Source organism: Onychostoma macrolepis, chromosome 13 (genome assembly GCF_012432095.1).
Source record: "Onychostoma macrolepis isolate SWU-2019 chromosome 13, ASM1243209v1, whole genome shotgun sequence".
In the NCBI taxonomy this organism is placed as follows: domain Eukaryota; kingdom Metazoa; phylum Chordata; class Actinopteri; order Cypriniformes; family Cyprinidae; genus Onychostoma; species Onychostoma macrolepis.
The window spans coordinates 13,516,813-13,529,916 of record NC_081167.1 but is presented as its reverse complement, the minus strand read 5'-3'; the positions used below and the strand labels follow the sequence as shown (position 1 = coordinate 13,529,916).

The window sequence follows — 13,104 nt, the reverse complement described above, 5'->3', positions numbered from 1 at the left end:
CAATGACAGATAACTTTCCGCGCTGCGATGACGGGAAGAAGTTGGGGTCATACCTTATCAAGCGATTAATTATTAACGCGTTACAATTTTTTGATTAATCGCATGCGTTAACGCGTTAACGTTGACACCCCTAATATATATACAGTATATATAAGAGCAGCCCATTGTGGATATGGTCTGAAAAATACCGGAGGGGTGAGGTACAGGACCACAGTGACAAACTAAATATATGTCTGTTCCAGTAGGATAGGCAAATCCCCCCATGCTCTGCCCCCTAACCAGCCCTCAGCTCTAAGCTGATGTCATCCTAAGACTGGGGCGATAACCCTGGGGAGCAGAGCGAGGGCAGGAAATGCTTTCATCACTGGGGTAGCCTTTCCCAAGCCGAGCAGTCTCCTTTGCACATGACTATCCTGATTCTCCTACTGTTACTCATTAATGAGTCTGAAAGACTGGGCTTATTTGATCTGGATTAAACCTGATGACCAGGTAATGTTAAACCATGAGCACAGAATCATGATTAATAGGAAGAGACAATATATATAAGAGATACTAATATGTGATTAATCTAAATTTTTTTGTAGTTACTAAATTACTGCATTGTTTATTAAAAAAATTGTCTGTAATTATCAGGTTCAGAAATGTATGAGGATATCACGTGAAATGTATGTGAATATTTTTACTTTTTGCGTAAAACATTTTTGTTTTAAATAATAAAAAAAAAAATATAATTCAAACATTAAATGCAAAAAAAGAATATAATATAAAATAATATAATGGAGTCCGTAAGATTGAAGGAAATCTCTTATGCTATTTTGATCAAACATACAGTAAAACAGTAGCACTGTGTGAAACGGTGTTAAAATTTCAAATCAAAAAATGTTTTCTATTTGCATATATTTCAAAAATCATTTATACCTGTGATGGTAGAACTGAATTTTCAGCAGTCACTACTCTGATCTTCAGTGTCACATGATCCTTCAGAAATCATTCAATATGATGATTTAATGATCTATAAATATTTCTTATTATTATCAATGTTGAAAACTATGGAAGCCCATTTCCACCACTGAATAAACAATTTAAAAAAGGTAATTGCGACTTTCTATTTCACAATTCTGACATTTTTTTCCTCACAATTGTAAGTCTATATATCACAATTCTGACTTCATAACTCACAATTGTGAGATAAAAAGATAAAAAGTCGTAATAATGTTTTTTTTATTCAGTGGCGGAAACAGGCTTCCATTGAAAACTGTTGTGCTGCTTCATATTTTTGAGGAAACCGTGTTTTTTTTTCAGGATTCTTTAATAAATATTTAAAAAGAACAGCATTTATTTGAAATAGAAATCTTTTTAAACTAAAATATCTTTACTGTTATTTTTAATTTAATACATCCTTGCTGAATAAAACCACAAATTTCTTATTAATTTAACTTTTTTTAATACTTTTTTAAAAAAGAACTGAGACTAAGCACTTATGCATCTGCTTATTTGATTCAACTGGTATGATCAGCTCTTTCAGACTGAGCATGGGGTGAGATCTGTCATAAATGGAGAATCTCTGCCAGTGTCTGACATGAAAGAGATAAAGAGAGTGGAAGAGGAGTGAGTGACTGAAGAGAGTGACTGCAGGCAGCAGAAAAGTGAAAACTGAGGGTGATGAATGCAGCGCACAACTCCAACTGTGATAGCAATCACTCGTATGTCAGCAGCTCTCTTCAGCCACAGGGTGACAGCGACACATCTCTTACAGTCGCTTCTGCCTGCGTGTGTCTCTGCACATAGCCTGTGGAAGGGTCACTACAGCCTTGACCTACACGATTAACCCAGACTACATAAAATACTCTGTTGTATTAGACACTCCACGACCACGCATAACCTTCACTGACAGGCTGAGCGCACATGGGCCATGAGACACAGAGAGAGTAATAGAAAGCACATTCAGAGCATTAGGCATTGTGTCAATCTTTCAGTATCACTTTGTATGAACAAAATGAGCTTTTCATAAGCAAATACTGAAAGACATTGTGCTATAGCTGAGAGCGGCAGCAGTTTCATCTCTTTCTCTAGTCGATAAAAGAGTCATTTAAAAGGAAGATGCAACATCTCTCACTGCGGCTGGCAGGAGGAAATATTATTTTCTCTTTATGCACCAAATAGGCCAATAAATCGGAGGGATGAATGATTTTATTTTGAAAGCAGTTTGACTGGATGTCCATCAGATGTGATGAAGGTCAGTGCCGGAGAAGCGGTTCTTCTCAGGTTACTTAGATAAGTCTATAGATGACTGTGTTACTGGGTTCCTGATGAGAACAATTAAGGGCTCGTGTTACTATCTCATCTATATGTGTCTAAGGTAAAACTGCATTAATGGGAATGATTTACAGCCACAATCAATACATGGCTGATACTAACAGGCCACAGTGCAGTTGCACTCTCACGCAGGGCACAGCAGGATCTGACTGAGGGTTGCTGTTGTTGGCTTACTCAGCGGCCTGATTACAAGCAGCACCACCTGTTCTGACCAAAACCTTCACATTTAATATCTCAAGTAGAGTGGGAATGGAAAAGTAGGGTAAACTTTTTGACGGATATACCATTTAAATGTTTGGGGTCAGTAAGAATTCCCATTTAAATAAAATATTTAATTTCATTCAGCAAAAAAAGCATTACATTTATCAAAAAGATTTCAAATAAATGCTGTTCTTCTGAACTTTCTATTCAACAAAAAATCCTGAAAAAAGCATTATGGTTTTCACAAAAATATTAACAGCTGTTTTCAACAATGATAATAATAAGAAATGTTACTTGAGCAGCAAATCAGCATATTAGAATGATTTCTGAAGGATCATGTGACACTGAAGACTGGAGTAATGATGCTGAATATTCAGCTTTGCCATCACAGGAATAAACTACATTAAAAAAAAAAAAAAACCTTTACAGACCCCCAAACTTTTGAACAGTAGTGTATTTCCATTCCAAGTCTTTAATACTGAAATCTAATGCAATAGAATATTTCAGAACTAGAAATATGTATATTCAACATACACACTGACATGACCTTTCAAGAATTCACCAGTGTCTTTTGCAGGCCTAAAATTCCCTGATATTTTCAGGCTGTGAAAAGGCACATCAGTTTATTAAAACAAACCCATTTTTTTCTTTCACACAGACAATAACAAACATGACCTCAAAGATATGAAGTTTTACGAGTTAAAATAGATTTCTCAGAATAATCTAAGCTCAGAATGCAATGGACATTAAAAAGCACAAGTATTTAAGAATAGTTTTCTTCGATGAGGATACTAAGAGAATGAAGATATTTTGTAGTTTGTCAGTGATTTTCTAAAGCACTCCAAAATAACTGATGAGCAGAAGCGGACTCATGGATCATTAAACATATTATTTTTGCATAACACACTTCATAATGGTTTATGCTTGATGCCCTATTTAGACACGAGGGCTTAGAGAGCCTGACTTGAAATCAAAAACAAATTTCATGGATGATATTTACAGTAATTTGTTGTTGTGGTCCATTGTGATGAAGGTATTGTTTTGATCAAAGTCAGAAAATCTGAACAAAAATTTAATCATTTTACAACTTTATCATTTATGATATATATCAAAATAAAAAGCTCATCCGTCAACAGTTTGGCATGTAACAAGATGTCATATTAGCTTCAAGAAAAGGGTTGGAGCTTAAACTTTTTTTAACTATTTAAAAACAAAATCCTTTTATGCATGTATTTCTACTAAGCCGTTTTGTATAAAAATAGTAACATTTTTATATGCACTGTATGCACATAAATCAATAGTCCAGATTTTCATCCTTTTTGGGGGTTGGACAAAATAATGTCAACACCTATTATTACAGGGATTCATATGATTTGTGTAGGCAACAGTGAAAAAACAAACATGGTGATTATCTTCACAAAGCCAACATGCATGAAAGAGCTAAAACTTAAACCATAGTCATCAATGCTAAAATGCAAAAAAAGATTGTGTTATGATCATAAAATCTGGACAGTTGAAGCACCAAGATGAACTTAAACATCTGCCTTGGCCAGACAAATCACCTGAAATGTATATTATTAAACCACTGTGGGCAACTTTGGAGAGAAAAGTGAGAAGCTGATTCCCTCATCCAACATCTCTGAAGCAACTGGCAGACGTTTTGATAGACAACATTGAAAAATAGACTCTTTAAAAGTTGTATGAAAAATTATACAAAGGATGGAAGCTGTATTAAAGACAAATGGTGGTAAAACACCTTAATAATGAAGTACCGCCTATTTCCCAGGTGTTCATATTATTTTGTTAAACCCCTGCACTTGATAAATAAGAAAAGGCTGCTTTGGACTGGACTAAATTAAACGTACACCTGGCAGCTGATCTTACCTGTATTTTGATTGGCCATGAAAAGTTGCTGACATATACATGGAAAGTGATGTTGGGATTTGCAAGGAAGGAGAATGTCTCACAGGAGAAGCTGTCTCTGTACTCTTTCATGTTAGTCTTGGACACTATGGGGAATTCCTCCCCGGAGATCGTACCCGCTGCAGGGACACAAAACACAGCATCAGCAAAGTGCACATCAGCCAACAACCACGCCTGCATACAAAACCCTCTGCAAGATTAAATATGGCATAACATTCTGATCAACCCTTCAACTATAAAACATCTGAATAATGCATCTGAATAAAGCCATTGTAAGGAGCTCCACTTGAATACCAACAGGATCAATAGAGAAAGTATCATGAAAAAAAGCCTACAAACGTCAAGCTTCTTGCTGCTTCTCAAAACATCTGAACAGATTAAATGGTTAATAGTGAATACATGATCTATCATAATACAGTAAATATCAAACCACAAATGAACATGAACATCAGTCAGTCTATACTGATGATTCCCAGATGACCCATTCAGAGGCTGTTCCATTAAGTACGACAGAATGAAAACTGATTTATTTGACTTATTAGCAATTCATCACAATTCAAAATGTGACTCTTCCATTAACCACTCTTTTGAGTTCAGTCTTAAATACTGCTATAAATATGCTCTCACACTTGTCATATGACAATGACTCTTACAGTCAAACACTATTCTAGTGACCATTGGGAGTGTGCTTTATCTCTGTCTATAGGGAAATCTATAACACTTCTCTACATATCTGCATGCCATAGAGGTTTATTCAACAGCAACAAAATGAAAAACTATTTAGCTTAGGCATTTGCCTGTGCAAGAGCACTGTCTATTTATCTTAATTGAAATCAAAAAGCACTTTATGAATGCCCTGACAAACGGATTCATCGTATACCAGTCAGATCTATTTTACAAAGTAACTCTTTCTTTTGGGATTTCATTTTATTTTCATATACATGAAATACAATAGCATGAATACTTTACCTGTTGAGCCGATAGACCATGTTATGTTGAGGTTGAAATTGTTGGATGCATTAATTGACATATCGAGGTTCTTATTGGTCTGGAATACAAATAAAATGAAAAATAAAATATTTAAATAGCTGTGATATGTTACGATTGCCTAGGGTCAGCCATAACATAAATGAAATGTGCACTCACTCCCAAGATAGCATCAAACAAAAAGTACATTTATTAACAAATTTATAAGGAATACAAAACCAATTATAACAAAGGGGACAAATTCAGGAGTGGACAAGGCCAAAATAACAAACACAACAACTAGTTTTAATAAACCCTAAATTCCCTAACCAAAATAAAACAAAAGAAAAAATATACAACACAACTTTCCTAACTCCCTTAACTCAAAACATAGAACAAACAATATATATATATATATATATATATATATATATATATATATATATATATATAAAAGAAATGGCGTCACACTCCCTACTTCCCTTAAACTAAATATTGACAAATATAATTAGAAGGTAATTAAAAAGTATTTTTTACTGTATTAAATGTGGACTTCTTTTTAACCATCATGTTGTGCTCCAGTCATCTTTTCACAAAAGTATTTGATAATATTATCAAATTAGACTAAAACTTAAAGGGATACTCCACCCCAAAATGAACATTTTGTCATTAATCACTTACCCTCATGTCGTTCCAAACCCGTAAAAGCTTTGTTCGTCTTCGGAACACAATTTAATATAATTTATATTATATTGTGTTTAATATAACACAATTGTTGTGTTCCGAAGACGAGCAAAGCTTTTACTGGTTTGGAACGACATGGGGGTAAGTGATTAATGACAAAATTTTCATTTTGGGGTGGAGTAACCCTTTAACTTAAAAATTATCATTTTTGTACTTTTGGTGGATTATTTTCCCAAATTGTTACACCTGTGATGCTCCCAGTCAAAAATGTCGGGCTGCAAATATTACTTAAAAATGTCTCATGCTACATTATTCCCAAATATTGGATTCAAATTTTGTCAACTAGTTGCTTTAAAAATACAAATTTTAAAAGGCCAGTCACGCCACATACAGCACAAGGGTTAGATTTAGAACAATGGGTTATAATATCACATGTCTTTAAAATATCATTTAATTTTCTTAATCATTTATTAAATGAAATGTGATTGTTTTAAAATCCTGCTCCACATAAAAGTGTTGTAACGATCAACTCTCTGCCTGTAATTGTGTTATGCCACATAATTTTGTGCTAAGTGTGCACAAAAAAACAGCTTGCCACAGGAAAATCTCAATTTACACCATTATAGGACACAAATTTGGGTGTTGCAAAAATGTTTTTTTTGGGGGGAATACACCAAGTTCAAAATCAAATACAAACCATTCTAAACCATTTTGTTTGTGAACACGATGCAAATTCACTGACCTCTTCTGGAGTCGCCATGAAGTTAATGGCCGTGTAGTGCTGATCGTCCTCTTGAAGCAGACTAAAAGTAAACTGGTAATCTATCAGAAGATTATCTAGTGAGGCAGAGAAAAAAAAAACACATAAATTGTATTCATACGTCAAATTGGATTTATACGTCAAATTGTTTCAGCATAAAAATCATGAGATTTGTTAACATTATGAAAGTGATTGCTTGGCAAAAATTCTTCATGTTCACATCATGTTGAAATCACAACATCATGGCAATCACAGCTATTCTTCAAAGTAAAATACAAACTCTCGATGGGAGAGAGAAGCAGTTGTGATATGAAGGACTTTTTGACAGCTCACATCTGCACGAGCAACTAAAGGTCACCTTGTCCGATTCAATTGCGAAGACGGCATATGATTAAATAGCAACGGACAGAGGAAGGCTGAGGATTGATTTGATTGTCCAGCGGGTCAAAATTAATATCAACTCTGCCGAGGGAAGAAAACACTGAACTGTCATTGACATTATTGCACAAAAAGATGAAAAAGCTTTCACTGGATTCTAGTTATCATTTATGACCTTTCCAAAATCGACAGAACCTTTTATAGATTAGGAAAACTCAACAATGAGTAATTTAGGGTTTTTTCCCCCATTAAAAAAATAGTAGTGTTTTTGTGATTATATTTAAATTTATTGCTTATCTAACTCATCATGACTTTGAGAACACATCACCAGCCCTTCAAACTTTAGACCTTAAATGAGCAATTGCAAACTAACTAAACAAATCAAACCGTTTCTGACCCCACACTAATCCAAGAAAAACTTCCAGGCCTTGTTCACGAGATGTTTATCTCAACATATCCGTGCATGACGTAACAAATTCACATTAAACCATAGCAGATTGGGAGATGTTCACATGAAGCGACCGAAACTAAAGGATATTAGCTTCAACAAATAGCCGTGTTCATTCCGCAACCACAGAGAGATGGAGAATTACCGCAGATCAGATCAAAGCGGCCGTCTTGAGCTTATCTCTTCCTCTGACCACTCAGTACCCTCCACTGTCACACAAATAGAGAGATTATTGTTGGTTCTCACTCTCTTTCTTTCCTTATTCTTGCCCCAGGTACACAGCAAAGCTATGTTTATCCCATAAGGGTCTTTGGTATATTTCAGAGAGTTTTTCCATCCCATGAAGGGAAAATAAGAGTGGAAAATCTAAAAGGGAGACCAACAGGCTGTTTTGGGTTGTAGGATATACATGTAGTTATGCCTATGTGCTTGAGAGGACACTTAGAGCTATTTATTGCCCACTCTTTTAGACCTCCTGCTGTTATGATATTAATATTTTTGAGTGTGCATCTGTGTTCGCTTGCATGACTGCATGTGTATGTGCGCGTGAGTGAATGTGTGTCAAGAGTTAATCAAGTACAATGCAAAAATTAAACGAACATAAATAACAATACTATGAAATATTTTCACTACTTCCAACATTTTGCATTCTGAAGCCAAATAATTGCATTCTGAAGCCAAATAATTGCACAAATTTAGCCAGTAAATCAAATGTTCCATTGAGAGAAAAGGGAACACTAAATAATGTGGTTATTTTGTGGTAATTTAATCTAGTGAAATTGTATGAAAACATGTGCTGCTATTCTATTTCAGAGGAATGAAATTATTAACATATGAGGTTATTAACCTTTCTTGAACTCTGGAATATTTTCACCATCATCTAATAAAACAAAACATACATAAGAAGCCAAAAGAGGATGTTCTGATTACAACCGACAACATCATTGTTGTCTTGTGACGTGCTTTGGTTATGAAATACACACATTTATTTACAATACATAATTCAATAAAGCTATTACAGGAATCTCAAATAACAGTCTCATCAAGCCAAAGTATATTTTCCCCTAAATATCCTGCAGAACACATTTCATTTCCAGGTTCAGAGGTCTGAAATGAAGCAATAACAGAAAGCCATCCCTGGCAAATGGGATCTAGGTATTTTATTTAATGTCTTCTACCATAAACGTTATCATCCTCAATTTTGGAACACCTTGCTGGCGGTAATGAGAACAGCGGAGAGTTAGGGACATCTGGAGTCATCTTTTTTAGAAGCAGGAAGCACACTGCCCTTAAATAAGAAGCTAAATATACACATGGTCCTTGTGAATGCAATAAGCTGAAATTAATGTTTTACACTGTAGACAACCATGTATGCATAACAAAAGCACAAGATTTAGCTAACAATACCTGATAATACAAGGTCAGATGTTCATGTTTACAAATTATTTAACAGGTATGCTGTATGTGTTTTTGCTCATGTGTATCAAAATACAAAATATGATCTAAATTATACAAATTTTGCATGTCTGGAATTATGCATTATGCACTGTGCATGCATGATATGCAATTTTTCTATTCTGCCAAATTGTGCAGTACACAACTTGAATGTTCTTAACTTGACTATTATATTTCTAGTGTGACAAATAATCTGGACACACTATCAACCAATATCTCCATTATCACTGACTATCTGCAGGGACTTCATTTGAAAGCACTTATTATATTTTAAAGAGGCATAAATAGAAAGAATCAATTGACATTAGAGGTTCTGGATTGATAACATCACAGATGTATCTTCAAATCAATTTTCTCTCCATATCATCAGCGTGACCAAAATACAATGAAGAAATAAAAATCCTAATTCACCCTCATACACTGTAACATTGTCTTGATAGGAGAATATATCTACATCTAAGGCTTACAGCCAATACAATTATCTTAAGAAAATAAGATAGGCCCTTAGATGTCCAAATAAAAGTGCCTTTGTGCACAAGCACAAAACAGCCTGACTGAAAGTATTTAGCAGTCTAGGCAGAATGCCTGATTAGTTTTTGATGAGGGGCCTGAGGGTGTCTGGTAGTGTCTGTCTGGCTGGTGGGACACTCATTGGGTATTTGTTTAAAACAGTAGTTATGGCTTTGATTCAGGCTGAGGGAAGTTAGCTGTTGATCAGTGTATCAGACATAAATAGAGCTGGACAATATAATTTTCATATCAGTCGATATTGATGATTATCACGATACATTTCAGATCTTTATTTCTTTAAAAGCAGATTTTTGCCTTTAGTGAAAGCTGTAGAAACAAGACCATTAATTGTGGTTTTAAACTACTCTTTATGGTCAGAACACGACAAACACTTCACATTTTTTAATTCTTTACTCTTTTCCAGTCATTTTGCTTAACAAAATAATATCTTAATAGAAAAATTGATTTATAAATTTTTAGTTTGCATGTACCTGACTTTGATGACACATATCTTCAGCACAGTTTGCAGTGCAGGCTGCAATAATAATAATAATATTAGATTTACAATTATATTGCATTACATCTTAGAAATGGACATTTGGCAGTATAGCTTGAGTTGACAGCAGTAGATGTAAATTTATGTTCATTATCAAAAACAGTAACATCTGTAAAAATCGTCACAATTTCGCAAGGGAAGGGAAGGGAAGGGACTCTAATGGTGCTCTAAAATTACAGTCAAAAAGTAATTAAGGACAAAAAATGTATTTATTACGGTCCAGCACTGCTCTGTACTATTAGAATTTGATATAACATCATAAATATGACTTCTAGTCAAACAAAGAGAATGATTTGATGAGAGTTTTGACTGCACCACATTCATCATCATGTATATGGCCATTGCAATATGACCTAATGACACTGGAGGTCAAACTGTAATATACAGCTATCCGTTGCGTTAGTGAAGGACACATTCAATTACCGTTACAAGTGAGCTGCATTTATCGTCATCATTGCTATTATCATATTTGGTGGCCCTTGATTTTTCTCCTTGTGATAACAGACATTAGTGTGTTCAAGGCTGGTTGAATTAGCCTGTTACAAAGACGAAGCGTAAACATCAATCCCACTCAGTGGGTAAATGTCACTGACGTTCCCTTGGGGAGTTAGACTTGTCTCGCTCCGACTAGCCTCACTTCATGGCTTTAATTGGTCAAATTTAGCGAGTGTGTCCGCCCCACATATTCAAGGCCGGACACGTGTGATGAAATCCATAGTGACAGAGTGATGGGAGCAGCGTTAGTAAGAGATAACAGCTGGATGCTGGGAGTGTGAGGTGCTGCTTGTGTTTGTTGGGATGAGTGTATGTGTGTGTGTGTGTGTGTGTGTGTGTGTGTGTGTGTGTGTGTGAGTGTGTGTTTATGCGTGTCTGTGAGAGAGATTGCAGGCCAGCTGTAGTGTACACTTCAGCGTTTAGTACACCATACAAGGAGTATGAAATGAAGAAGAACAGTTGCTTTAATCTGAACTCCAGTGTAATATAATCATGGATACCACAGAGGTCATTTTAACCAACCATGACTGACATCAGATGTCTTACGGCATGTGCTGTGAGTTTAACGTGCATTTGGGAACGCAGCGTGTGCCAGGTTTACTTTATTTTTACATTTGCATAACATTATTGTGGACAGAAGTTTACAGCATTTCACCAATATTCTGTTAAAATAAAAGCTTGAGGCTTGAAATGCTAAAAGCTTAAGGGTTTGTACATTTGAAAGTGAAGCATGAAAGATAATTATTACTACTGTAATTTGTTGTGTAAAATTAAATTAGTATTAGTTATCATCAAATATTATTTTTTACAGTATGACTATAACAGTAATATATTGCTGTTTTTTTGCCAAGTTAAAACTCAATAATAATAATAATAAACATAGTATTGTTATTACTATTATTATCATTAATTTATTGAAATATAATTAAAATCTCAGGTGGTACTTCAAAAAATATTTTACATCAAAGTGGTTCAGCTGACAAAACTGTTTGTGAACCCAGGTCTTATGGTTTGCAAATTCAGATGTAGTTTATAAAATATTAACAATAATGTTTGTTTTTGGTATGTTAGTTTGTTTCCAAACCGTGTAAGTCAATGGGGTCCAATTTTGTTTTGGACCCCACTGACTTTCATTTTATGTACAGAAATTTTTTAAACATTTTTACAAATTATCATCTTTTGTATTCAGAAGAAGAAAGAGACAACATGAAGGTGAAAGAATTTTCTTTTTTTTGGGTGAACTAACCCTTCAAAATAGAATGTTCAGTCACAGATGTGTATTTATCTGCATTTTACAACAGAACATCCAATGGGAATCCGCTTTCTAATGCGTGCTGCATTTCAGTTGGAAAGAGGGGGGATGCTGGAAAGGATTTGTTGACCACAGGAGGATATGATGCAGTGCACTATCAATCATGAAGTGATATAACAGTATTGTGCTGCAGGGACTGGAGGGAAGGTCAATTATAAATAATGCATTGGTAATAAATCCTCCTATATACAGGGGAACGCGAGTCTGATCTACTCATAAAAGCCTTCAAACCCCTCACCCGTGCTTCTGACACACAGTCATCTCCTATGTGTGTTGATTAATCATAATACTAAGAACCTTTCCACCATAAGACACCTTTTGCCCTTGTAGTGCAGTAGATAACAAATGTCTGTTAAGTGACATGAACCTCAGATGTCCAAAAGGTAGCAAAAAAATAAATAAAATTTTTTTTAGAAGCAACAGTCACACAAATTGCTAGGAACAGAATGGATCACCTACTGATGATTCTGCGTCCATTAAAATAAATTGGCTGTCTGGATGTGCTCTGTTTATCTGAGACTCTGTAATCAAAAGGAGCTTAGTTTAAAAAAAAAAATTCATTGGTGGCATTAGAGGGCTGTTTACGTACGCCTGGTTTGGTTGGTCAGATCTGGTCTGGGATGGAATTTCTGGGACTTGTAGTGACAACAGTAATGATTTACAACAGGGTTTTTTTATTTTTTTTTTAGTACCGAGTAGAGTTTAATTTCCTGCTGTCTCGAAGTTTGTGTGGATGAGCTCCCAGTCATTTTCAAGAGAGCCTATGTCTGCTGCTCCTGAAGATGATGCTTCTGTTCTGTGGCCGTGTCATTTCCTGTATATCTTTTTCTTTATTTTGTGGACAGATGAGGAAGTTATGACTGCTCTAAACTGTCAATCATGACAACTCGACTAATACTAGAGCTGTTAGGCTGCCATCTAGTGCTCTGAATGTAAACTAAATCTATACTGTGTGTGTGTGTGTGTGTGTGTGTGTGACAGAGATTTTCTATGATAGACAGAGAATACAAAGCACAGCCAGCTTTGACATAAACATCATGGATTACTGCGAAAATTTTGTTTGTAATCCTATAATAACCAATTTAAGTTGTGGCACAGTG

General features: G+C 35.1%; 1 protein-coding gene across 4 annotated transcripts in view; it reads right to left on the bottom strand.

Moving 5' to 3' along the window:
* Positions 1-13,104, bottom strand: part of atrnl1a (attractin-like 1a) — a 302,814-nt gene that overhangs the window by 156,669 nt on the left and 133,041 nt on the right. For all 4 annotated transcript variants that reach the window (XR_009273862.1, XM_058795276.1, XM_058795278.1 and 1 more), the window contains 3 exons: positions 6,833-6,927; positions 5,410-5,488; positions 4,402-4,559 (listed from right to left, as the gene is read on the bottom strand). Coding sequence is in view for 3 of the 4 variants with exons in the window: in XM_058795276.1 (XP_058651259.1) it covers positions 4,402-4,559; positions 5,410-5,488; positions 6,833-6,927 (332 nt within the window). In the remaining variant the exon portion in view is untranslated. The remainder of the gene's footprint in view (positions 1-4,401; positions 4,560-5,409; positions 5,489-6,832; positions 6,928-13,104) is intronic.